This window comes from Staurois parvus, unplaced genomic scaffold, assembly GCF_062004578.1.
Source record: "Staurois parvus isolate SC_StPar_1 unplaced genomic scaffold, SC_StPar_1.0 ptg000572l, whole genome shotgun sequence".
Taxonomy (NCBI): Eukaryota; Metazoa; Chordata; class Amphibia; order Anura; family Ranidae; genus Staurois; species Staurois parvus.
Window position 1 is genome coordinate 6,972,869 of NW_028318368.1, and position 27,464 is coordinate 7,000,332.

General features: G+C 39.3%; 1 protein-coding gene across 1 annotated transcript in view; it reads left to right on the top strand.

Annotated features, from left to right (window-relative positions):
- ZGRF1 (zinc finger GRF-type containing 1) overlaps window positions 1–21,939 on the top strand; it is a 145,639-nt gene extending 123,700 nt beyond the window's left edge. The window contains exons 25-29 of the mRNA XM_089691846.1: window positions 3,831–4,007; window positions 4,126–4,260; window positions 13,257–13,521; window positions 15,243–15,376; window positions 21,090–21,939. Of these exons, the coding sequence (XP_089547972.1) occupies window positions 3,831–4,007; window positions 4,126–4,260; window positions 13,257–13,521; window positions 15,243–15,373 (708 nt within the window). The 3' untranslated portion in view covers window positions 15,374–15,376; window positions 21,090–21,939. The remainder of the gene's footprint in view (window positions 1–3,830; window positions 4,008–4,125; window positions 4,261–13,256; window positions 13,522–15,242; window positions 15,377–21,089) is intronic.
- Window positions 21,940–27,464: the final 5,525 nt, after the last annotated feature.

Here is a 27,464-nt window from a genome sequence, read left to right on the forward strand (position 1 = left end):
TAGGACCCATTGTCAGACCCTACACTGGTGCAGTGGGTCCTGGGTTCCTCCTGGTGCACGACAATGCCGGTCTCATGTGGTGAGAGTATGCAGGCAGTTCCTGGAGGATGAAGGAATTGATACCATGTAATGGCCCCCACGCTCGCCTGACCTAAATTCAATAGAACACATCTGGGATATCATGTTCCGGTCCATCCAACGCCACCAGGTTGCACCTCGGAATGTCCAGGAGCTCAGTGATTCTCTGGTCCAGATCTGGGAGGAAATACCCCAGGACACCATTCATCGTCTCATTAGGAGCATGCTCTGACGTTGTCAGGCATACATACAAGCATGTGGGGACCATACAAACTACTGACTATCATTTTGAGTTGCTGCAATGAAATTTCAGCAAAATGGACTAGCCTTCTGCATCTTTTTTTCACGTTGATTTTCGGGGTGTCTTTGAATTCAGTCCTCTGTAGGTTGATAATTTCCATCAAACGAGGGGGCATTATTATGTTCCTAACACATTACCCAGTCCATATCAGTATAGATATCCAGCATGATATTTTTCCCCATTGAGATCTGATGTGTTTTCAAAGTGTTCCTTTCATTTTTTTGAGCAGTGTATTTGATCTACCACACAATGATGAGATAATCCACTATTTTAAGAAAAAATAACAGTACCTCCAACAATTAGAAAATTTTACTAGATAAACAACATGGAGAATATTTAAAGCAGACATGGTAATGGCAGGCAATTGTTAAAAGTAAAAGACCTGCCTAAGAGAAAAGGACACACATTGTTTTCTTTTACTTTTATTAGCTAGGCAAGTAACACATTTATTTCCTGGTTTGGGATTTCAGCTTCCCAAATCTCCTTTCTGCCTGCAGCATGTTCATTAAGCAATGAAACAGCATCAAGTTAACAGGGATGTAGTAAAGCTGGACCAGAAAGTAGTATAGTGGTCTTCCTTGATGTTTGGTATAACAGATATATGTAAATCACAAGACTGGCTGAGCAAAATTACTTTGGCAGGTAAAACAGTATCCCAGTCATACATGGATCAAAATTCAGCCCTGTGTACAGTCAGCCTGCCACCGGCTATGCTGTACAGTGAATTCTGACAGCGTCTCCCCTGCTGTCAGAATACACTAGCTCAGCGGGAGGGATTCTCCGATCCACATTGAATAGAGTGCACCTGTGTCCAGACTTTGAACATGAAACTATTTATAGGACTCATTTACAGGGGCACTAGCCCCATACAGCTTGACAATCCCGTTGTTTACTTTTCTTTCCTAGAGATGAGCTGTGTGCAGACAGCCAATATAGGTGAATGGACTAGCTTCGGCTGTTTGGACTTGCCTGAACATCCAATTTTGACAGGTATGCAGGAATAGGTGCATGGGGTCGGAGTCCATGCTCCTGTCCCCGCACATTTGTCAGATTCGGCTGTGCGGGTTTCTCACAACTTAGAAACACTTGCTGGTTTTTTACATTAAAAGGCTGGCATGGCATATAAATATGTAAATGTAGTGTTCATAGTCACAGGTTCACTTTATGGGGTGTATTTACTAAAGTTGCATAGAAACCAGTCAGCTTTCAGGTTTTATTGCCAATGCTTACTTGAACAAACTGAGGTTAGAAGCAGAAGTAGCCTGGTTTTGCACTCTCCAGCTTTAGTAAATAAACGCCTATGGGTTCATTCAGCTATGTTTGTGTTTAAGTATTACTTATAGTATAGAAGTATTCAATGTATTGTTTTTCTTTGTAGGTAGTGCCTTCAAGGGTTATAACATTTCTATATGCTTAACCTAAAACCAAAAACATTCTATTTTGTTTGGGATTGGGTAATGAGTTATTAGAACCACTGCAATTCTTTGCCACCTGTGTCCTAATAGGGAGGTTTCCCCTAATTAACTATCCTATAGACACACGAGTAATTGAAAAGAAAACTTCTCTTTTCTTAGACAGTTGCCACCGGAATAGGTGTGTTCATTGGAAGACTTCCCCTCTATTACTGTCACAGTGATTTTTCCTCACAGATCTGGTGATAATTTTTACTGGGACAGACAGAGAGGGGGAATCACCACAATAAGGACACAGACAGCAATAAACACCTGCCAAGGGTTTTAACCCTTCCATAAAAGCGAAAAATAAAATATTTTGGCTTTTAGATATATTTTGAAGACAAAAAACTAAAAATACACCTTTTTCCAGGTCGACCAGCAATAATTTAAAACAAGTGTTATCGTAGATTTAAAGATAAAGTCTCAGGATACAAAGGATGCGGTTTATTCCTTGTGTTTTGAGATTAAAATTAGGATTACGATACAAAGTATGGTAAAGTTACTTTCAAATAAAATGAAGGTGCTTAAACATTGTTTCTCGGCATGTATTTTTTCAAAAATATCAGAGGGACAGGAATTAACAATTAATCAATCGGCAATTTCCATAAAAATAAATAAAACTAAATAAAAACTCTCACTATAACCACCCCCAAGAAAAATCACACTTTCACCCTTGAAAGCACAATTATTACTAAAACCTTTTCTCTTTAAGAAACTTAAAAACACCTAAACAAAAAATACCCATCAATATAAAATATAAATAAATAAAATTAATTAATTAATTCATAAAATAGAAAAATTTAATAGTCCAAAATAACTATCCAAACATTAGTGTCCAAATATAATATCCAAATATGAGTAGTCCACCAAAATATTTCAATCCAATGTGTCCAACTTTATTTCTCCATTCCAGACCACGTGATGCCTCAAAAAAATATAACTAAAATAGTGTATTACCTTCAAAAATCACTTAAATGTATATACCTTTAAACAAATTAGTATATGCTATATTAGTGCAAAATAAATAAATAAATAATAACCAGATTCAACTTTGAGTGATACTTGAATCATGCAAAAAAAGGTATATACATTTAAGTGATTTTTGAAGGTAATGCACTATTTTAGTTATATTTTTTCGAGGTATCACATGGTCTGGAATGGAGAAATAAAGTTGGACTCACTGGATTGAAATATATTTTGGTGGACTACTCATATTTGGATATTATATTTGGACACTCATTTTTGGATAGTTATGTTGGACTATTTACTTTTTCTATTTTATTCATTAATTAATTAATTTATTTTATTTATTTATATTTTATATTGTTAGGTATTTTTGGTTTAGGGGTTTTTTGAGTTTCTTAAAGAGAAAAGGTTTTAGGGACAGGAATTCACACCAATGCCTACTGCCTTTGCCTAAAACTTTCAGAAATGTGATTTATCATGTGTTTACATAGTATGTTTATATAGTATTCCTTCCACCAAATCTGGAAAATTTCACTTAATCTGATACTAATAGATAACTTTTGCCAGCCCAAGCCTGCATTACATTTCAAGAAGGCTAGAGCCCTGCAAAATTTCCCCTGCCATCAACAATAGCTGTGACTGAAATGTTCTAAATTGGGCCTCATTTAAACATAGTAGGTCCGGCTACAGGCCGCTGGGGGTAGTACATATTGGTGTGGTTTGCGTGCTTTGCTTTGCGGCAGGGTACAGCAAAAATTCTACATGTTGCATTCAACAGGCAGCACTATTGCCAAATGCAAATAAATTGGGCCATGCTACAAATGCTTGGCTTGCAATAGTGCTGCCATATTTCAATAGGAAATCCTGTTCTACTGAGAAAAAAAGGGCATTCAGGAGGGTGAAAGAACGCCTGACAGTTGCTGCTCTACTGCCCTCTTTTCAGAGGGGTGGTAGATCATGCTGCCCATGTGAACAAGACCTCAGAGTTTTACATGTATTACCTAATTCTCACATGATTTGCATCATTTCAGGGCCACCAGGCGATTATGTTAAAGACTCAGTATCGCTGTCACCCCGTTATCAGCTCTGTAGCTAATGAACTGTTTTATGATGGACATCTTTTAAATGGAGTGTCACGAGAAGATTGTAAACCCCTTTTAGACTGGCTCCCCACATTATGTTTTTATAATGCCAATGGAAAAGAACAGGTATGTTCACAGGATTTTTTTTGATGACTGTTGGGATCTATACTACAAACTATATCCAAGGTTATTTGAACATATTAATTTTTTTCCCAAACATATTTTCTTCCTAACATGTATTTAGGTGGAAGGGAATAATAGCTTCTATAATATGGAAGAAGCCAACTTTACTGTGAAGCTCATCCAATCACTGATCGCTAGTGGAATACAGAGTTCCATGATTGGAGTAATTACTCTTTACAAGTCACAGATGACTAAGGTTTGTTTCTCACATATACAGTATATATATTGGATATTTATAAAACCAAGTAAATTATAGATACCCAAGTACAATACATGTTTCAATCCACTTTTTGCAATAATTGTTTTGTTAAAATTTGTGTTGTATTATGTAGTTAAAAGCTGGCCATAGATGGATTGGATCTCGGCCAGTTCAGCAGGTACCGGCTGAGATTCGATCTATCTATGGGTAGGCTTGTACTGAAGTAATTCCATTAATCGACTTCAGTACAACCTGCTTGTCAGATTTTTTAAATGCGATAGACAGCGGCTTTAGCAGTGATCATTGTATTCTGCTAGTTGGGGGGGGGGGCTTCCTGCGCTCCCCGCTGGCAGGACACAATAGCACTGTGGGAGGGATTCCCCCATCATCACTGACTGTTGATGGAGGAATCAAGGAATTTTTTTCCCTTCCACCCGTGGTGGAAGGAAAAAAAAATGCATAATCTATGGGCTGCTTAATTTATCTGTACTCTAAATTTAGATTACAACTATAACAGCTTTTTTACGTCTTAGCAACACTTTTGAGATTAGTGTATGTTGCATTATGCAGCATTGGCTTGTGAGTTACAAGGATCTGGGGTTTTCAAGAAAAACACTGACAGCTTATTACCAGATCATGCACAAATAGAGGACTGTAACCAATTATCTTCAAGTGGGGAGTTCTAAGAACAGGTAATACATTTTGCTAGGATTGAGTAACATAACGTAGGTATCTTTATGTTTATATCTGTAACTTAAGGGGTACATGAATAGCTAGCTGCAGCACAGTTTTTGTAAATGGTATATTTACATGTTTATCAGAAGTTTTCAGCACTACAGTACTGTGCTGCAACTTTTAAAAGTAGAAATCTTTTCCCACTACTTTGGCCACAGTATGTAGGTACTGTATAATGCAAAAGAGGATACTTTACTGTCAAAGCATATCTAGACTCCCCTCCCCCCAAAAAAAAAAAAATATATATTGAAGCCTTATCAGATCATGGATGTGGTGACCAGATTAGTCTTCTCTTTTAGCCTTTTTCACTTTATTTTTATGTTAATTCTGTGAATTTATCAAAACTAGAGCAGACACAATCTGGAGCAGCTGTGCATGCAACCAATCAGCTTCTATCTTGAGCTTTTTCTTTTATGTTTTGAAAATGAGAGCTAGAAGCTGACTGATTGCCATGCAGAGCTGCTCTCTTCAGTGTTGATAAATTCCCCTCTTTCTGTCATTTTGTGGCTACACTCATTTCTCAAGTAGCCATGGTTGTCACATTTCTGCCTTTGTTCATCTTCATTACATGGTATTCGATGGGATTAGTAGTTTACACAAGAAAAGTAAGGTTTTGTGCTTTCACAGATTGTGACAAGGTCATTGCATTTTTGGCAAGATCGACAGATAAAGCGGGTATAATAAGTACTGAACTTGTCACTATTTTTCTCAGTAAATATATTTCATACAAAGAAACCAAAACAAATAAGTTCAGAAATTAAGTTGTGTAATAAAATGGAATTAAAAAGTATTGAACACATGAAGAGAAGGGAGGGGAAAAAAGGCATGGAAAGCCAAGACAGCAGCTGAAATCTATCAGCAATTAGAAAGCAATCCTGCCCCTTTTCAGTGAAAATTAATATCAGCTGGTTCAGTCTCAACTGAGGCCTATGAAAAGTTGTCTTTTTACCAAGGTGTCACACAAGAAACATATCATCATGGGTAAAAGCAAAGAGCTCTTTCAAGACCTTGGCAAACCTATTGTTACAAAACATACTGATGGCATTGGTTTCAGAACAATTTCTAAGTATCTGAATGTTCCAGTCAGTACTGTTGAGGCAATAATCCAGACGTGGAAAGAACATAATTTCACCATAAACCAGCCATGACCAGGTGCTCCTTGCAAGATTTCTGACAGAGGAGTGAAAAGAATTATCAGAAGAGTTGTTCAAGAGCCAAGGAGAGCTTCAGAAAGAGCTGGAATTAGCAGGTACAATTGTTTCAACGAAAACTATAAGTAATGCGCTCAACCACCATGGCCTGTAAGTACACTCACTACACAAGACTTCATTGCTGAAGAAAAGCATGTTTGCTGCACAACATTTAGACAAGCCTGTGAAATACTGGGAGAATATAATCTCATCAGATGAGACCACAATTGAACTCTTTGGATGCCATAATACACACCATGTTTGGAGGTCAAATGGCACTGCACATCACCCCAAAACCACCATACCAACAGTGAGGTTTGGAGGTGGGAACATCATGGTGTGGGGCTGTTTTTCAGCATACATTACTGGCAAACGTTATATCATTTTAGGAAGGATGACTGAAAAAGTGTACAAAGACATTCTTGTTAAAATTCTGCAGCCATCTACCTGGATGATGAAGATGAAACAAGGGTGGACATTTCAGCAAGACAATGATCCCAAACACAAGGCCAAGGAAACTCAGTTGGTTTCAAAGAAAGAAAATAAAGCTGCTAGAATGGCTCAGCCAATCTCCTGACTTCAATACACTATATTGACCAAAGTATTGGGACACCCACCTTTACACGCACATGAACTTTAATTGCATCCCAGTCCTAGTCCGTAGGGCTCAATATTAAGTTGACCCACCTTTTGCAGCTATAACAGCTTCAACTCTTCTGGGACGGCTGTCCACAAGGTTTAGGAGTGTGTCTATGGGAATGTTTGACCATTCTTCCAGAAGCGCATTTGTGAGGTCAGGCACTGATGTCGGACGAGAAGGCCTGGCTCACAGTCTCCACTCTAATTCATGCCAAAGGTGTTCTATCAGGTTGAGGTTAGGACCAGGCCAGTCAAATTTCTCCACCCCAAACTCGCTCATTAATGTCTTTATGGACCTTACTTTGTGCACTGGCGTTCAGTCATGTTGGAACAGGAAGGGGCCATCCCCAAACTGTTCCCACAAAGTTAAGAGCATGAATTTGTCCAAAATGTCTTGGTATGCTGATGCCTTAAGAGTCCCCCTTCACTGGAAGCCCAACCCCTGAAAAACAACCCTACACCATAAACCCCCTTTCACCAAACTTTACACTTGTCACAATGCAGTCAGGCAAGTACCATCCTCCTGGCAGCTGCCAAACCCAGACACGTCCATCTGATTGCCAGACAGAGAAGCGTGATTCCTTACTCCAGAGAACACATCTCCACTGCTCCAGTAGTTGCGCGCTTTGCACCACTGCATCCGACGCTTTGCATTGCACTTGGTGATGTAAGGCTTGGATGCAGCTGCTCAGCCATGGAAACCTATTCCATGAAGCTCTCTACGCACTGTTGTTTTGCTTATCTGAAGGCCACGCAAAGTTTGGAGGTCTTTAGCTATTGACTGTGCAGACAGTTGGAGACTTCTGCATACTGTTCGCTTCAGCATGCACTGACCCCGCTCTGTCATTTTACATGGCCTATCACTTCGTGGCTGAGTTGCTGCTGTTCCCAGTTGCTTACACTTTGTAATAATACTGTACCACTAACAGCTGACCGTGGAATATTTAGTAGCAAGGAAATTTCACGGATGGACTTATTGCACAGGTGGCAACCTTTCACGGTACCATGCTTGAATCCACTGAGCTCCAGAGAGCAACCCATTTTTTCACAAATGTTTGTAGAAGCAGTCTGCATGCCTAGGTGCTTGATTTTTTTACACCTGTGGCCATAGAGATGACTGGAACACTTGAATTCAATGATTTGGAGGGGTGACCCAATACTTCTGGCAATATAGTGTATATGGAAAGAACGAAGTCTGCTTTCACACTTGAGCGATTTAAAGCTCGAAGCTCCAAAAATGCTCAAACCTAAAAAATCAGTTGTTCTCTATGGTGCCTGTTCGCAAAATCAGGTGTGAACAGGCACCTTGGAAACAATTGATTTTTTAAGCTTGAGCATTTTTGGAGCTTCAAGCTACAAATCGCTCAAGTGTGAATGCAGCCTAAAGATCAGAGTTCATGAAAAAGGCCCACAGAACCTCCAAGATTTGAATACTGTGTGGAAGAATGGGCCAAAATCACACCTGAGCAATGCTTGCGACTAAGTTCTCCATACAGAAGACGTCTTGAAGCTGTCACTACCAACAAAAGATTTTGTATGATGTTTTACATAAATTTCAGTTAGTGTGTTCAATACTTTTTTCCTGTGTCATTCCATTTTTTTACACATAATTTCTGAACTGTTTCTTTGTATGTATGGATTGCATGGGGTGTTACCAACATGTGGTGAAAATATCAATAGCATCTTCAGAAATATATTTACTGAGAAAAATTGTGATGTATTCAATATTTATGTTACCCTCTGTATGTTAAGGGGGCACTCTGATGGGCACTTGCTATATTAAGGGGCACGCTGATGGACAGATTTTATGTTAAGAGGCCACTCTGATGGGCACATTTTATGTTAAGGGGGTATGCTGATGGGCACATTTTATGCTAAGGGGGCACTCTGATGGGCACATTTTATGTTAAGAGGCCACTCTGATGGGCAGATTTTATGTGTAAGGGGTTATGCTGATGGGCACATTTTATGTTAAGGGGTCACTCTGATGGAAAGGGGCACTATGATGGGCACATACTGTGGAAAGGGGCACTTTGATGGGCTGCACATGTGATCTTTTATGATACCAGCCATTTGATGGTTTGACAGTTCATGCCATGAATAACAACTGTGACAGTTATCATTCATGGCAAGACTTAAATGTAACTCTTGGGAAACACCATCACACCTGCTACACCATTTTAAAAGCAATACTGGAGTCACTATTTGAAACACTCTGTTTTGTATTCTTCAGCATCAAAATTCTGAGTGGCATGGTTTCACATACTGGTACATTTTAATAAATGTTTGCACAGCTCTGTCATAACACAAACTTGAGATTCAGACCTCGGGCAGAAGAAAGTTTTAGTGACTGGACCGCCTTGAATTTAATTCAATACCCCTGGGTTATAGCAAGGGGTTTATTGTTTTGAATTATTTCAATTTTAGCCCCAAAAGCCCTGCTTACCTTCTGGGACTAAAATATTACACATCCTTTGCAAAAACATACTCCTGGTCAGTACGGTTGTGCTTATTGTGTGTCGTTAGAATAGGGCTACTAAATCTCATCAGGGCAATGAAAATATTTGTTGGAATCTAAGGCTTATGTGTATATGTCACCCAGAAAGTGTATACTAGAATTGAAAGAGTGCACAGTAAGGCATCTAAATAAAGCACATGCAAAAGCTTAGCTACAAGGAAACCCTAATTTCACGTATTCACTCTGGGAAGAGGCTATGTACAGGCTAGGTTGGTGTTACCATATCATTTAAAGATCTAAAAGATCCATATAGAAATTGTTCTTTTAAAAAAAGGTTACATTTTCACATGTGAAAAGTGTTCTTTAAGAGTGGTGAAAATATATATTATTTCTCCACATATACTGGTACTAGCAGATGCAGTAGATCAGGGGTGTCCAACCTGCAGCCCATGGGCTGCAAGCAGGTCAAGACGGCTATGAATGCCGCCCAACACAAAATCGTAAACTTCCTTAAAAAATGTTGTTGTTTTTTTTTTAGTATTACTAAACCCGTGACCCTGCATTCACTATATCTGGTCTTCCACAGTACTAACAATGTGGAAATGCAGCTATTTTAGTAAATATAAACTGCTAAACACCTTTTCTCATCATCAGTTAGAGCAGTCTTGTGACTTCTATCATTGTCTGTCCAAGCACTGGTTAAAGCTTTTAGGAGGAGTTTTCATTCTCTTCTGACTGTCCTATGAGGCTGCATAACCCCTGACCCTCTATCTGGACAGTGCTGATTGGCCTTGTGCTGATCAAATGCACCCTCCCGAAGAAATAAAAAAAACTCTCTAGCAATACACACTTAATTGAGCATGTGCAGAGTGACTCCTAGAGCTCTGTACTATCAGCAGATGGATTAGGGACAGTAGAAGAAGGGGAGCATCAGAGAAGACAGGATCAAACAGTCTTTTTACACAATGCAGAGGATTAACCCCTTAGGTTCCAAAGTGAGTATAACAAGCATGCTTTACTGCATATACAGACTGATTTTACTGTTGTGGGTTTAGTACCACTTTAAATGAGTTTGCACTTGCTGAACACATGAGGCTGAAGAAAAATTTTACAGTGTCTCTTTCCTGGACTTTTATGTTTTATCTTCCCATAGAAGAATATCACACTCTTCAAAATCATTCCTTATTCACGTCATCAGTTTTTTGGCAGCACCAACAGTATATTTGTAAGCAACTATTTTCAAGGATGAAGCACACAAAGGGCCAAATTAGAACCAAAATATCTGATAATACCCTTGAGAATTTATTGAGAATTGCTACTACATCCATCAAACCAGATATTGATGCGTTAGTTTATCAAAAACAGTGTCCTATATCACACTAGTTTACAGTATGTTGCCGTCTTTGACTTTTATATTAAAAAATATTACATATTATAACTGACGTTTTATTACTCAGGTACATTATCTACATCAGTGATCGCTAACTTGTGATCTGACCGACTTTTCTGCTCATCAGCTATCTTTCTTGTTAATGTATTTTATGTGTTGCCAAAGACAATTCTTCCTCAAATGTCGTCTGGGAAAGTCAATAGATTGGACACCCCTGCAGTAGCTGGTTTGAAAAAGGGTTGGTGCTTTTCTATAAGCAGGGGTAGACAAACTTAAACCTGCCAGCTATTGTGGAACTACAAGTTCCATTACGCCTCAGGGAGTCATTCTTGGCCTGTCAGAGTCTTGCAATACCTCTTGTTCCACAACATCTGGAGAGTCAAAGTTTGCCTATCCTGCCTTAAGAGATAACATACATTTCACAAACTAAGGGCTGATTGGCTTTCCCCATCAGAACCCTCACAGACCTTAAATCATATGGTTTCAAATGCCACAGACATTTCACTTCTGTAAGCCATTGGGTTGTGCTGTACTCTGCAGATTTACATTCAATGAGTGTAATCAAGAGCCTATCTCCTTGCAGGGCTGATGAATGGAATGGAATTTTTAAGTACAAGAAGCAAAGTGCTATCTACATTGCTAAAACATTACAAAGTAGAATGTTAAACTAAGATTTTTTTTCATTGTTTAAGCAAATTAGAATAAATTTCATGTTGAAGATGTTTTGCCTTCCTCTGGATGTGCTGGAGTTCCTGATACAAAATATTTTTGGTAAAATGTTTTGCAGCTTACCAGTCATTAGATGTGGTTGCGGCGGCATTTGTTTTCTTTTTTTAGACTTTTTCCCTCTATTTTCACCAATAATATACCTCCTGTACTGAAATGCCCCCACTCTTTATGAAACGCGCTACTTCAAAGCTGACTATTCACTGAGACTTCTTGACACTCTGTGCGACTTCATTTAACTGATGTCAATGCAAGTTGCAATGAAGTTGTGCAGGGACCTTTTTCAAAGTCGCTCCAACTTGAGTCGCAACAATTTGAACGGTTCCAATCCTGCTAATGGGACAAGTCGCACTGGTGTTAACCAGGGCTAAAACTGAACTCCAGGCAGATATACCAATTAGGAGGAATGCCGTTTTAAAAATTGTTAAATGTATTTTAAATGTAACTAGGGTAATATTTGAGGTGATTTTAGCCTTTTGTAATCTCCATAGCAGCAGCACTAAGATTAGAGAGGGATGGACGGCAGTAGGAGCCAATCAATTGTCCTGCAAGCTCATTTGCTGACAGGAGGAAAGAGCAGAGAGATTAGGTCATCAGTTTGTTGCTCAAAAACAGATACAAACGTGTCACGCTCTACTAATGACATTAAATGTGAAATATACTCAAAAGAATATATACATAAACAATATAGAATTCAAATTAATTTTAAAATCATTTTAAATTACATACTGTATATGAGCCAAATTATTTTAAAATTAATTTGAATTATATATTGTCTATGTATATATTCTTTTGAGTATATTTCACATTTAGGTGTCCGTTTGTGAACCAGCGGTAATAGATCGCTGCTCAGTTCTCTGCCATTCTCGGAGAACACAGTTCTCCTGTGAATGCAGTTTATGAAGCAGTTCTCCGAACGAAGGGAGAACGGTCTCTAAACGCTGGAGAACGGTCTACAAACTCTGAAAAACGGCTCATTTTACTATAATCTCTCGAGATTATAGTAAAAGATCAGTTTACTAAACAGAGGTAAACTATCTCTGCTTAGTTTTCGGTCCCTCTGATTCTCCAGCTCTGGGCTGGAGAATCTGGAGGGAGAACACAGATCTCCAGAGAAGGGCTGACATGATCTCCTGAGTGTCATAAACTGTGAATGACCAGAGAATAGCTGAGATCTGTTGAATCGCAGCTATTCTCTGTGTCATAAACGGACACCTATATTGTGTTAGTGGAGCGCAACACGTTTGTATCTGTTTTTGATTATAGTGACACACGCGTATGTGTATGTGTAGGCGACCCACTTACTTGATTTTCATATATTTATTTATTTAAATATTTTTTAATAACTCACACACACAAGCATATTTATTTAGCACACAATTCATAGTGGTATTTTCAATTATATTCATTGTTTATTTTTATTTTATTCACTCACCTTACAAAGACATGAATGCATAAAATACACCATAGTAGCTCACAAAAATCACGCTTTTACATCAGTCTGTTGCTGTTTCTTCACTGTTCAATTACAGGCGACCTGTATTTTTGTTTATGAGCAGTAGAGAAAAGTCAGGTTATGAAGCCTGCTTTGCTGTGTGGTAGGGCTGTGTAATTCTGGAATGACTAAAATATAATAAATAAAAATTCTTTAGCAGGTAAATATATCAACGTTAGGCCTCATTCACACATGTGCTAAGGCACCTGCTACTCAAGCCACATAAACACACAGCCCATTCACAACCTATGGGCCCTTGTAAATGAGATCTAATGTCACTGTGCTGTGTATCTGCATTTTTACATATTTTAACAATGTAACTGTATAACAATTTAACTACAGTTTTTTGTTTCCAAATAGATTTGCAGTTTGCTTAGTGGCATGTCTTACTGTGACCCTCTGGAGATGAAAGCAGTTCAGGTATCTACAGTTGATGCCTTCCAAGGAGCAGAAAAGGAAATCGTTATCTTGTCTTGTGTGAGAACAAGGCAGGTCGGATTCATTGATTCTGAAAAGAGAATGAATGTGGCCCTGACAAGGGGAAAGCGACATTTGTTAATAGTCGGCAACTTGGCCTGCTTGAGGAAAAATAAGTTGTGGGAGCAAGTCATTCATCACTGTGAAAGTATGTTGAACAGTGCTTACCTGGCAGCTAAATATATTAGTATGAGGTTAAATTTCAATACAACAGTGTTTGTTCCACTAACAAATATTCATGTTTACCATATTTTGTTAAGGAAATTCAATCTCTTGTTTTTTTGGGTCTTGAGACTTCATCTAGTAATACCAAATTTCCACGCAATAATGTGTGTACCAAGTAAACTCCTTGTGTATAACACTAAAAGAATATAACTATTAATATAGGTTGATCAGTCTCCTATTTCATTATAAAATCAGAATGGTTGTATACGTTTCAGGATTTTAAATCACAAATGGTTTTTGTTTTGGATACAGTAGGTAAGGGTGAACCCTTGTCAGGGTTTTTTGGAGGTTTTTTTGCTGTCTGTCCCATCAGAGATTTCCCTTCACTTTCTTTCCCAGAGATTTAACAGAAAGTTGAGGGAAATCTCATCGAAACAAGGGAAATATCCTCTTAGACCAGTGTCTCTCAACCTTTTTTCAATCAAGGTGCCCTTTCAAATCCTGCACAAACTCGAGGCACCCTGCTATAAAATGTAAAAAACTAGTTTTGCATAACGCAGCAACATCCACATATGCAGGATGCCGAAGCTTAGAGGTGATTTATTCCTTCCAAAGCAAATACACCTTTGCACACTGGTACTGACTAGTATTCCAAAGTCTCTATTCCCCCTCAGTTTCTATCTCTCACACAGCTAATGTGACCTCAGTGCTGATGGAGAGGGGCAAGGGAGGGCCAAACGATGCTGTGCAGACACACAACATCCTCCTTATCAACTGATGACATCCTTGGTTGTTAGGACTCTGGCGGCTGGAAGGTTGTAATGCTGCACAATGAAAACCTGTGGCTTTGTGTAACTAGAAGGCAGGCTTAATCCACTTGCTGGTTTGTATACAATTTTTGAGCACTTTTTAGGCATTTTGCCAAGGCACCCCTGAAGAAGCCCAAAGTCACGCCAGGGTGCCTGGGCACCCTGGTTGAAAAAGGCTATCTTGGACAACTACCACCAGAATAGGTGCCCTGTTGGAGGATTTCTCCCCCTTTCTTTTTTTCAGTGAGAACTCCAAAAATTTAGCTTTTATATAACTTTTTTTAACCGAGCATGATGTTTACCAGGTTGAAAAAGCAGGTGTTACCTTACGCTTTTTATTTATATACTTATCATTTTATGACCTCTTTAAAGTCAATGTAGGTATAGTAGAAACTGATGCTAGGAGGTACAACCAACGTTTTATAATGAACTTTAGTGTGCCTGGCAGACCCCTGAATTCTTCTGACTTTTCTGTTTCTGTGAGGACACCTCCATCTGGTGCAATGCCTATTAGGAAGTCTAGATATGTCATATAGGTAGGTTCTTCTAAATGCCATTGAACCTTTTATGAGGCTTTACCTTTAGTATCGGTTGGTCTGCGCTGCTATTGTTATCAACTTTAGACTAAATACAGATCACTTTAGGATTTTACAGTTTATTAATGATTCTCTAATCTAATATAAAAATAATATGACCAGTCTGTGGACATAGTATACAAAGACCATTCTATACTAAAACTTATAATTCAGATGACTTGTATAAATAAAATGTTGTCAGATGACTTTGTCTCTAGATTTGTTTCCTACTAATCATTTCTGTATTCCCCCTTACATTTCCAAATTCCAACTGTAATAATTTTTTTAAGTTAAATATTTTTTTGTTGTCTTTTTATCAGGACAAAATAATGGGTTAAAACATGTAAGTCAATGGGATGAGAAACTTAGTGGTATCCTAAAACTTTACCAAGAGAAAAAAGAACAAGATCTATCAAATATGCAAACAAAACACCCCAAAGGAAAAGGTTAAAAGGTAAACGTGGAAATATTTTGTTAGTGTTGGAAAAATAAAAACATTACATCATATTGATGAACTAGACATTGTTATTATCTTGGTGTAAGGTACAGGGAAGAATGCCTATAAATGTTTATACTTTGATTTAGTTACGTATTCTTCAGAAAAGGCCACTGTGGATTGCATTGTATGCATTTTCTAGCTGTCTTTTAAGACTGTATACAGGCATACCTCAGTTTATGAATTTAATTCGTTCTGCAGGACTTTTTGGATAGCGAAAAATTTGTAAACCGAAACGCCGTTTCCCATAGGAATGCATTAAAAACCAATTAATCCGTTCCTGAGGTCAGAAACAAGTAAACGCTACTAAAATACCGCATGAGTTATTTTATCAAGTCATGTGGTATTTTAGTAGTGACAACCATGTGTTAATATTTTCGCCGTCAGCGGGGTCCCCCACTGACAGCTGAATGTAAAAGAATTGCCAGCAATTAAAAAAATAAATAAATGTTGTAGGGTCCCCCCTCCCATCCATACCAAGCCCTTCGGGTCTGGCATGGATTTTGAAGGGGACTACCATGCCAAAATTAAAAAAAAAAAATGGCATGAGGGCCCCCCCCCCCCCAAAATCCATACCAGACCCTTATCCGAGCATGCAGCCCAGCAGGTTAGGAAAGGGGGGGCAGTGAGCGCCCCCCCCCCCTCCTGAACCATACCAGGCCACATGCCCTCAACATGGGGGGTGCTTTGGGGCAGTGGGGGCTCCCCCCCCCAAAGCACCTTGTCTCCATGTTGATGGAGAAAAGGGCCTCTTCCCCACAACCCAATGATGTCACATGCGGCGGAGTCACTCGGGTGATGTCCCCGGGTGGCCTCGCCCCTTACCTATTTAAGAACTGTCAAACCACCAGAGCAGGCAGACGGCTGGAAGCCGTCATTGGAAGCGGAGCCTTTTTTTTTTTAAATTAATTTTTTTTTTTTTTTTTCGGGTCGGCGGCAGGCATTGTGATTGATGTTGGATCTACTGCGGGGGACATTCTTTTAGTTTTTTCTTTTATTAAAGGACTTGTCAAAGACTGTGCCCTGTCTTTTTTCACACTATACTTTTTGTTTTTTGTGAATGAGTATCGGGACCATGTACCCCATATTCATTCACATGGGGGGGGGATGGGATCTGGGAGCCCCCTTGTTATAGGGGGCTTCCAGATTCCGATAAGCCCCCTACCCGCAGACCCCCACAACCAACAGCCAGGTTTGTGGGGAAGAGGCCCTTGTCCTCAACATGGACAAGGTGCTTTGGGGGCTGCCCCTATTAGTGTGGTTGTGGAGGTGGAACAGTAGACCGACGGTGTTCTTGCTCTCTGTCACTGGATTATAATTATTTAATTTTTAGTGGACTTTCTATTTTTTCAGTATTGGGAGGAAAGCACATGTTCATATACATATTGCGTCTAATGTTTCAAATTTAAAGGTACTATGCAATAATTTTTATTATATTTATTACACATTTGCATCCAGGTGTTTTGGAGTGCTGCTGTAATGCATTTTTTTACCCTATTTCACACTAAGCGCAGTTCTTTTTGATTATAACTGAATCATATGTCCTATAGTGAACAGTAAAGAAAATAGCATTTTTGTACTTACTGTAAAATCCATTTCTTGGAGTTCATTAAGGGACACAGATCCTACCATTCTGTGTTTGTAATCTACTCTACTGCTTTTTTACAAAAAGTAAAGCATGCTGGGGGTGGGAGGGGTTATACTTGGCTGGACAACAGCTTTTTTATTTGCCAGTGTACAAATACATTTATAGGGGGTAGTATAACCCAATTATCTCAGATTAACTGATAGCTGTGTCCCCTTATGAACTCCAAGAAATGGATTTTGTGGTAAGTAAAAAATTACTGCTTTTGTGGCAGTTACAGAAATTATTGGCTTAACGCAGATGCTAATGATGCTAAATTATAAAATAGCTTGTGTATCTCTTGGATATATATGTTGGTAATATTTGTTTGTAATAAAAGTCTAGTTTAACAATCTGTGCCTACTTGTTTACTAGGAGTGTACTCATTACAGAAGCTCAAGCCACAGCGTATATTTACCTGGGCATAGTATTATAGAGCAATTTATGTTTAATGGTGACGGGAGGGGAATAACATTATTTCCTGATGCCAACATGGCAGCATACATGTGATATAGCTCCGCCCTATATCCACCCACAGGACCTGTGTATATCTATAAAAGTCTGACTGACAGCAACCTCCCCCATTCTCCTTTTTGTCCTCAAGATCTACACCTGCAAGACTGTGATCTTGCGATGAGTCCCTACCTGCCGACTGAGTCGGAGTCCGTCTGGGTTCAGCCTCTCCCAGGCGCAGTCCTGCATTTTAGGTTGCTAAATGCACCAACAAGGTGGGGAGCCCCTTCTGGTGGTCTTTTGGGGCTGAGGAGTTCTGTAACCAGAGACGTCAGAACCTCATGTGCTGCACCTGAGCTGGTGTTTGTTTGCTGCAGTCCATGCTGCATGTGTTTCTCTGCACACCTGAGCAGAATCATGGTGCTGGAGTTACTGCTGCCTTTCTCTTTTCTTTCACAGGTTAGTACTATCCCTTTTTGTCTTCCTCCCTTGCCTCTATCTTCATTAGATTTTGTCATTTTTCCATTGTGAGAGTGATTTGAGGGGTTTTCTTTTGTTAGCAATTTTCCTCTCACCTGTGACCAGCGTGTGTACAGGATCCGGTCCAGGGTTTTTGGTTGTTTCTGGTCTCATGGCTGGCTAAGGCATCCACACATACACTGTGAAGAAGGCCAGTTGTGGCAACCATCTTTAAGTCATGTCCAGGCTCACGCAGGTGCAAGTTGAGTTAGCACTGGAAACATCATCTGTTTTCCCTTGCTTATGCTGCAGATTTATGAGGAGGGAGATGATTCAGGCACATGCCTATGATCTGTTTGCTTCTTTTTACTTTCTGTGCAGTGTTGACATCCTTGTTCCAACATGACCCTTTTGCCATATAACCAAGACGTCCATGTGCTCAGGTCAGGGGCAGACTGACCATTTGGAAACTCGGGCACTGCCCGAGGGCCTGGGGTCAGTAGGGGGCCCCATGAGATACCCCTGGTACCTTTTTCATAGGCTTTTTTGAGTTTGGGCAAGGACACGGGCCCCATGATCCTCTATTGCCCGGGGGCCCCATGAGTTGTCAGTCCGCCCCTGGCTCAGGTAGGGACCATCAGTGTGGTAAGAAGAGGAAAAAGAGTGCCTTTCCAGGAGCACTGTTGCTTAAGGGTCAGTTCCCACTACATGCCTTTCAGTTGCTTATTTTCTGCATCCAAAACGCACAGAAAGTAGGTTAAATGGTTGTTAAGGTCATAGTTCACATCAGTGCTTGCAGTTCCAGTGTGTTCCAGTTGCAGAAAAGGAAGTAGAACAGGCTGCATTTTTTTCTGTACAGAACTGTACTGGAATGTGGAAAACGCACTAGCACACATGTCCCTAATTCAATTGAAGCAAACGAGAGGGCAAAAAAGAAGTGGAATGCATAAAAAATCCACCAAAAACACTTCAAAAGCACATATGCAAAAACTTATCCAGAACGCATCTGGACCGCATTTCTATAGTGCGAACCAGCCCTAAGGTCAAGCTAAAATAGCGTTGCCATGCCATGACAAGTCCAGTGGCTCTTCCAGCCCCGCAGGTCTCACCCAGGATGTACACAAAGTTCCCAGTGAGTGTTGGCATTTCTGCTTCCCTGAGCTCTAAGAGTGACAAAGGGTAAAGAGTGCTGAGCCTGAGGCGTGGACCTAATACCAGACTAACATGTCTGATGATATTGCCGCTGAAATCTCTCTAAGGACAAGGTTGGCTGGGAGCCAGCAAGTGGACAAATAGCTAATGATCCTCTGAGTTCTCCAATCACTTATGCCAGCAGATTACGAGCACAATGTCAAGGATGCAGCCCTGCAGAGGAGTACAGGGCACCACAGCCCTCTTTACCATGGAGGCCCCAAGTCCATCATAATCCTGCAGAGTTTCAGGAAGGATTCCAACAAATGCCATTTACTCCGAAGTCTGCAACAAGTTCACAGTCTTTGCAGCTGAGCAGGATTTTGATCCTAGCAACCTGGTGGTCGCCGGTTGCTATATTTTGTTCACACAGATCTGGATTTGGGGCTCAGCCTAGTTCTGTAAGGACTCGAATTTCAGCCATTTCAGCTTCATCAGGGAATATGAGCGTGTGAGCTGCCAGGGGAGAATTTCAGGAGGTTGCTCCTGAGACTTTGCCTGGAGGAGTTAAAACCTTTCCCCTGTGGGATTTTTTTCTGGCACTGGATTTCCTTGCCAGGTCTCTGTTTGCACCAATAGAAAGGAGTCTTCAATAAGAGGTCACTCGAGAAGCAATGTCCCTCGATAACTTCAGGGGGCAGAGTTTTGGACCTGCAAGCACTTCAAGTTTAGAGTCCTACATCTTATTTCTTCTGAACAAGTTGGGACCTATGCCCCTCAAACACCTACACCCCACCCCAGGTGGCTTCAGTTTTCATCTTACAAATTGGTGATTCCATCCTTTTTGCACAGATGGTACCTAACTACACAAGCTGGATGTACCAGGCATCTAAGATGCCTACGTTAAAGCTGCTTCCTAGTTTAAATCCTCTGGGAGGCTGTTCGTGTTTCCATCAGGCAAATTCAGAGGAGGAAGCTGCAGTAAACCATGTCATCTTGGAGTGTCAAGGTCATCCTGAAAACATAGTGCAGCCAGGTAAGAGCCTCTAGAAGTGGTAGAGGCTCATTCAGCCAGGTCCATCTCTACATTCGGGGCAGTGCACTCAAAGTGTCTATGAAGACTTTTGCAAAGCAGCAGGCTAGTTACCACAGTGCACCTTCCTCAGGCCGTACAGGGAAGATCCAGGGGCTTATACATCAATGGACTTCAACAGAATGGTAGTCTAGGCTTCCATGTCCATTGTAATGAAATTTTATTATACAGTTTAGCCCTCCCTGTTTAGCTAGTTATTTATCACATGTATGCTGCCATGTTGGCATCAGGAAAACAGAAAATTGTATAATACTTACCGTAATTTTCCTTTCCGGACGCCAATCCATGGCAGCATATTAACCCTCCCATGTTTGATCTTGATTGTACGGAGAATGGGGGAGGTTGCTCTCAGTCAGACTTTTATAGATATACACAGGTCCTGTGGATGGATATAGGGGCGGAGCTATATCACATGTATGCTGCTATGGATTGGCGTCAGGAAAGGAAAATTACTGTAAATATGCTAAAAGTTTCTGTTTTTTCATTAGTGTTTCTTTTCTCTGCCAAGTTATTTTTGATTAGTGTTACTTTTCCCTGCCAAATTTTTTTGATTCCTGGTTCAGATATAGTTTGTTTTAGATTCACACTTGTGCAATTTTATATGCGTCTTGAATCGCACAGAATTGCATGGCCAGGGAAATCAAGTTGTTTGCATCAATGCAATTCCGCAAGGAGTGATTTTGTAAAAGGTTCCTGTACTACTTTGGTGTGATTCCAGTGCGTTTTTATCCCCATAGAATATACAAACCTTATCATAGTTGCATCCAAATAGCACTATATAACCATACACAAAGTCAGATCCAAATTGTATGACAGTAGTGTGAACCTAGCATTATATAATGCACTTCTGAATGGTAACTGAATTACTTCTTTTGGGTTTAAAATAATCTTTTTATATTTGCCATTTACAGGTTAAAGTCTCGTTACCCACCTGAGGAACTGAAAAAAAGAAGAATATCTTTCAAATTGTTTTAATTCTAACTGCAATTCAGGAATTGTTTTATCATGTGCAATACTGAAGAAAAACAAATTGTATTATTATATCTTCTTTATCTCCTTCATGCACACAAGGCTCAATTCACTAATCTAAATAATCTGTACTTGTCATAATGAGGACACTGAGAGCTGAAAATAAAGTCAGATGGTTGAAAATATTGATTATTATGGTAAATAACGGATGGGTTATAGCTTAATTAATTGAGCCTGGCTCCAATCTGTGAAAAGAGAATGTAGAGTTTAATAAGCCATTACATACATACAATTTTAGCTCAAGTTTCTCTTTTGTTGCTTCAAGTTAGTTTTACTGCTACCATTCACATCACCCACATAGATGGTTATGCCTTCCCCAGCTTGGTCCACACTATTTTCCTGGAAGAATGCTTTAGTTCATCTACCTGCATTACATCTGAATGCTGCACTGACCAGGAGATGCTGCTTTGAGAAACTCATGTCCCTTTCAGTAAGAAGGAGAGCACAGCGGTGAGGTTCCAACATGTGTGTTTTAGGAAGGGTTTACCTTAGATGGTGCTGTCCTTATAAAAAAATTTAGCATGAATAATTTCTGTATTGTAATTCCAGAATTGTACCTTGAGCTGGTGGTTACAACCAGTCAATCAGCAAGCTGTTAATGAAATGTTCTGCAGTATTTATTTAATTTATTCTCTCCTGACTGTATGTAATTAGTGTGTGTATGTAAATGTATATACCTGTGTTATTTTATGTAAAAAGAATTGTTCTAATAAATGTATTACATTGAATACACTAGGTGGCGATAGTGTATTCTTTATTCTGTGTGCTTTCTGCTGCTTTTATGTAATCACTAAGTACGTCAAACTTCTATATAAGTACATACTGTGTATATGTGTGTATCTATAAAGTCTTTTATTTGGCCATATTATTATTTTCTATTATCAGCTCATGTTTTTTTTTTTAATAACATACTTATCAAATCTGCAAATGCTAGTGTAATTCCAAAAAACAACTTTTTACTAGAAAAAAAAAGTGATTTAAAAAAAAAAAAAAAAAGAAACTGTTGTGAATTTATTAGAGTAAGTATGTAATGTTCATGTCTAAGCTAATTACTTAAAATCTAATAAAAAGCAAACCTAAGGAGTATTGAATTCCCTAATTTAAATTAGTACTGACACCTTAGGGTAATATCTTAAAATCTCAATCAACAATCCATTAGAGCTCAACAGGAGTAAAACTAAATCCTCATTTAAGTGTATTTATCCAATCTCTTTTCTCTCTTTCAAATGCTAAATCCATTTTAGCATATGCCCCTGCTTTCTCTCGCCTTTTTCTATAGCCTAGCAGCTTCTATTACCCTTGTAAATATGAAAGATGCTAATCATATGACATATCACGTCTCAGTCGGAGCCTGGAATAAAGCCTTGAGATGTGGGATCATTGCATCCAGACAACAGCTTCATCAGCCGGAAAGTTGTTTTTTTTTTTTCTCCTTCCCTTCAACTATCAATCCCCTCTTTGTCTGAGAGAAAATGGAGGCAGTGCAAGTCTTCCATGGCCATATGGTTCACTCTGTATTTTCTTAGTTTGATTCAGTATGCTTTTCTAGGACTGGCTGGTGTATAGTGATACAGAGTATCCTCGTCTTGTTTCATAACAAATGCAGCAAATGCTTTTCAACACTTTCATTTGGAAAAAAGTTTTTTTAAGCATTTAAAAATAATTTTTTTGGTTCAAACCATAATAATCTACCCTGTGATCTGCATTCTACCATAATGTGACAGAATATATACACAGATTTGGTGCCAGTGTTAATGCAATTAGAATATAATTGTCTGTGTTGTAAATTAGCAGGAAAAGAACATTGTCATTTACATATACAGGATGTTTAAATCAAGAATATTTTTTGTCAACTGCAGTATTTGTGAAATTATTTTGTGACTTTAGAGTCTGAATAATGCATCATTTAGAAAACTGCATCTCTGTATAAAACAATAAGAAACCTTCTGTCAGGCTCAGTAAAGTAAAATGAAACCAACTTCGGAGAGACACACATAGGAGTCTTCTCTCGCTCACAAAAGTAATGTAGTAGTAAGCATCCTGTGGTATCTGCTGTGAGAAAACACATGTAAAATGTAAAAGAAAACTGCCAAGATAGAAATTAGGAAGTTGTTATTGCTGACATCTGTCACTTTTATCCTTCTTTCACTGTTTAGTGATTTACTGAACCTCAACAAGCATGTCCATATCAAGTGTCACAGCGCCAGACATGCATATGCTTTTTAAAAGTCAGTGACTCCCCAATTCTTCAAGCCAGGATATACAACTTTGGAGCTTTCATCTTCAAAAACAAAGTTGGTGTTTGTAGCTTCCATGTTTCTGTTCAGTGAATTTTAAAACTGCTGTGTCTTTTTATGTAGTACAGTGATGGCAGCTGATTCCTAATTATATTTATATATTGTAATTTTTAATGAGCATGTAAAAATTCCGAAACCTAAAGTTTAAAGTGTTACTAAACCCACAACAGTAAAATCAGCCTGTATATGCAGTAAAGCATGCTTGTTATACTCACTGTGGAACCTAAGGGGTTAATCCTCTGCATTGTGTAAAAAGGATGTTTGATCCTGTATTCTCTGATACTCCCCTTCTTCCAGTTCACCCCTCCTATCTTCTGATAAGACATATCGTGTGGAGACACTGCACATGCTCTCTTTGGTGTGTATTCTAGAGAGGTTTTTTTCTTTCTTAGGAGACTGCATGTGATCAGCACAGGGCTAATCAGCACTGCCCAGACAGAGGTCAGGGGTTCTGCATCCTCCTAGAGAAAACTCCGCCTACAAGTTTAACCAGTGTTCAGCTGGACACTAATAGAAGTAACAAGACTGCTGATGAGAAAAAGTATTTAGCAGTTTATATTTACTAAAATAATTGCATTTCCGTGTTCTGTGTACTGTGGGAGACCAGATATAGAGGATACAGGGTCCTGTGTTTAGCATTTGCCTTGCATTGCATTGGGCTGCAAGCTACATGCATTTGAATGTAAAATGCAGTATTTGAATAAAACTGCCATCAACATGAACCCTTAATCAGCTAAATAGATTCCAGGTGCATCAAAATCAAAGATGTTTAAAGCCTTACAGTTTGGGTTTTTTTGGGGTTTTTTTTAGAAAGCAGCCACAGCCTGAGCAGAAATTCCTTTCCTCTTACCAGGTTGTTGCAGAGAAGGATACTTGCTCTCTTTGTGAAAACAATAGTCCAACAAGTCTGAGATAATGCTTTCCAATCAGCAGGGAGTATGAGACTTTGGTGATTACAAGCAGTGGGTTTTCAGGACTTTAGCAGAGATACAACTGCTTCCACACACAGAGCAAGGGTCTTAAAATGCAGTATGCTGGCATGGGACAGTCTTTTCTACTCAGGTTGCTGTTTAAAGAAAATTAACTGTGAGACTTTATACACCTTTTGTTGTAATGTAGTAGAGATCCCCACAGGAAAGAATAGGGATAATATGCACTAGGAAGAGAACCAGGAAGAGCTTTTATGACAATGAACTGTGTGGCTCAGTGCAGGGCCACACAGTGAAGATTGCTAGGTCAGGATAAAAAAGTATATAGCCAGGTGGGGTGCACCTAGAGGGGACATGCAAGTAATTAAGTAATTAACAAAGGTACAGTTGTCCTTTAAACTGAAAACTACATTGGGATTTAATGATCAGTCCAAAAACTGATATTTTATTGGGTTATATGTATTTATTGGTTGATAGCCTGCAAATCTGCTACATCTATCCTTATTAGTGTTTTTGTTATTATGATTATACAGGGATGTGCAATTCATATCACCCGATGCCTGAGACACGTAGTTCCAAGCGCTGGGCAGGTTGGTTTTTTTTTTCAACCTTCAGCCCTGCTGCAGCAAGCATTCAAGTGGTAGCGCTGTCGCCCGATTGCTTCCACACCGCCCACAGTGCCAGCCGCTGCCCCCTTGCCCGCTATATGTCCTGGGCTCCGCTTGCCTATTTGCGGGCCCTGGACCAGTGAGTGGGTGCTGGCAGTATGTTTGGATGCAGGTATAGAGGAGAGTGGACACGTCTGCTCCCCTCCCCTTCTTGTCCTGACCTGGAAGTGATGTGACATCACTTCTGGGCCCCCGTTGACAGATTCTCGGCCATTGATGTCGGAAAAGAATGTAATGCAGTGCGATGTGCACTGCATTACATTCAGAGGAGCACAGGGGAGACATGCAGGGTATATCTCAAAAAAAGAGAACCTGACACCAAAAAATCATCCCATAGGGGACTTTTTGTCTCGTGATAAAAAAAAAGAAAAAAATTTAAGTTACACCTAAGCATATAACCCCCCCCCCCCCCCGATTTTTCAAGGCCCCACACATATGTACGCACACACAAACACAAAAGTATGTGCTGGGACACCCACACGAAAACAGTGATTGCTGTACACATGTTACATATCACCGCACATGCCAGAATGAGAGCAATAATTCTAGCACCAGACCTCCTAACGCTAAACTGATAACCTATAAGAGGCTTTAAAAGTGTCGCCTATAGAAAATATAGGGTACTAAAGTTTGTTGCCATTTCACAAGCACATGCAAATTTAAGGTTTGACATGTTGGATATCTATTTACTCTATGCAACCTTGTCTTTTATATTTTACAAAAAAATTAGATAATGTATTGCTTTTTGTGCCCTAAAATTAACTTTTTGCCCTAAAATTAACCTTTGTGATAATATCGTGTGACATAAAAAATTGGAACTACCGCTATTTTATTCTCTAGGGTCTCTAATTTCAGAAAATATATAATGTTTTGGAGTTTTGTGTAATCTGGCCTTAAATGATTTTTTAAAGGTGTGCAAGAACAACAAAAATGGCTCTGCCAGCGAAAGTGATAAAGGATAAGCCTGACACTCCCCTTTCCTGATGAGCAGCCAATCGGTGCTCAGTACACTACAAGATCTCTCCCCTCCCTGCTAATCCCCGGGTGCCGTGCTGGAGACGGACAGGGAGGGGAGGAGGAGATAAACAGCGCAATGTTAAAAATATTAAACGTTTAAGTCGCAGACATTCCATAAAGCACCTCCGATTTAAATACGGTTTTTATTTTTTCTTATCAGGACAAGTAGATTGTCCTGAGGGACAAATAGATTGGGACACCAATTTAGTCCCTGGACAAGTAGTTTTTTAAAAAATGTCTACACCCCTGATTTATATTATAATGAAGGCAACAGGAAGAGTAGGAATGGACCATCGTAGAAAGAAAAACTCAAAATGTACTAGGTGGGTTGAAACAGAACCATGCACTATCACAACTTTGGAGTCCCCAAAAATTTGTTAGTGGATGATTTAGCTCACTAGACTCCCAACTGTATCTGAAAGGTTTTTGGATGGGATAACCTTTTAAAACGAGTATCTTCATAAACAGACATTCAGGAACACTGGATGCTAAAGAAGCCAGAAGTCCAATCCATACAACGTATTATACAATAATTAGTTGTAATGCTTGTATTGATATAGAAGGTTTTGTATGAATATAGTAGGTTAAAGCCTTAAAACACAGTTGAAACCATAAAGTGACCAATTCCTTTATGTCCAACCAGTTTGTGGATGTATGTATATATTCAGAGGTTACAAGGTGCAGTAGGCATTTTGTAATGCAAAATTGTATGACTCTGAAGATGTCTATACATGTGCAGATTACATGTGCATGTCCAAAGAAGGCTAATCTTAGACCTGTGCTGATATGTAGCGCCTTTATGGATCGTCACCAAGTCTACCATCAGAGAGTTATCTGCTTTAGTGTCTTTGACTATAATAACCTATTTGTTCATACACCAAATGAGAGCGCTTATGCAGCTTTCAAACAACTTGCTGTTGTCCTCTGCACTATATGGATGGGCAGCATGTATCTTTTACAGACTTTTGTGGACAGAAGAACTAGGGTATGGACACTAACTGATGTATTTACTTTTTGATATATTACCTTCCAAAAATATACACATGTATAATGTTGGCTCTTATAGGCTATTTTTTTTTAAAATCTTTGTATATCAGTTGTCCTTTAAATTTGGGAATTCAGAATGACATTGATATATACTCTGTAAGCTAACAGAAGCTTATTGGCTGGTCCCTAAAATGTTAACTGTACAGCTCTGCAGATATCTACCCAGATTAGCACAGCTAGCGTGTTTTTATTTGTAAGACAGAGTAGCCTAACTTGCATAAGAGTTTGCCAAATCCCCTCCCTTTCTATGCCTAACTGAAACCCCAAAAGGCATTCAGCCAAATCATTACATTCAACAG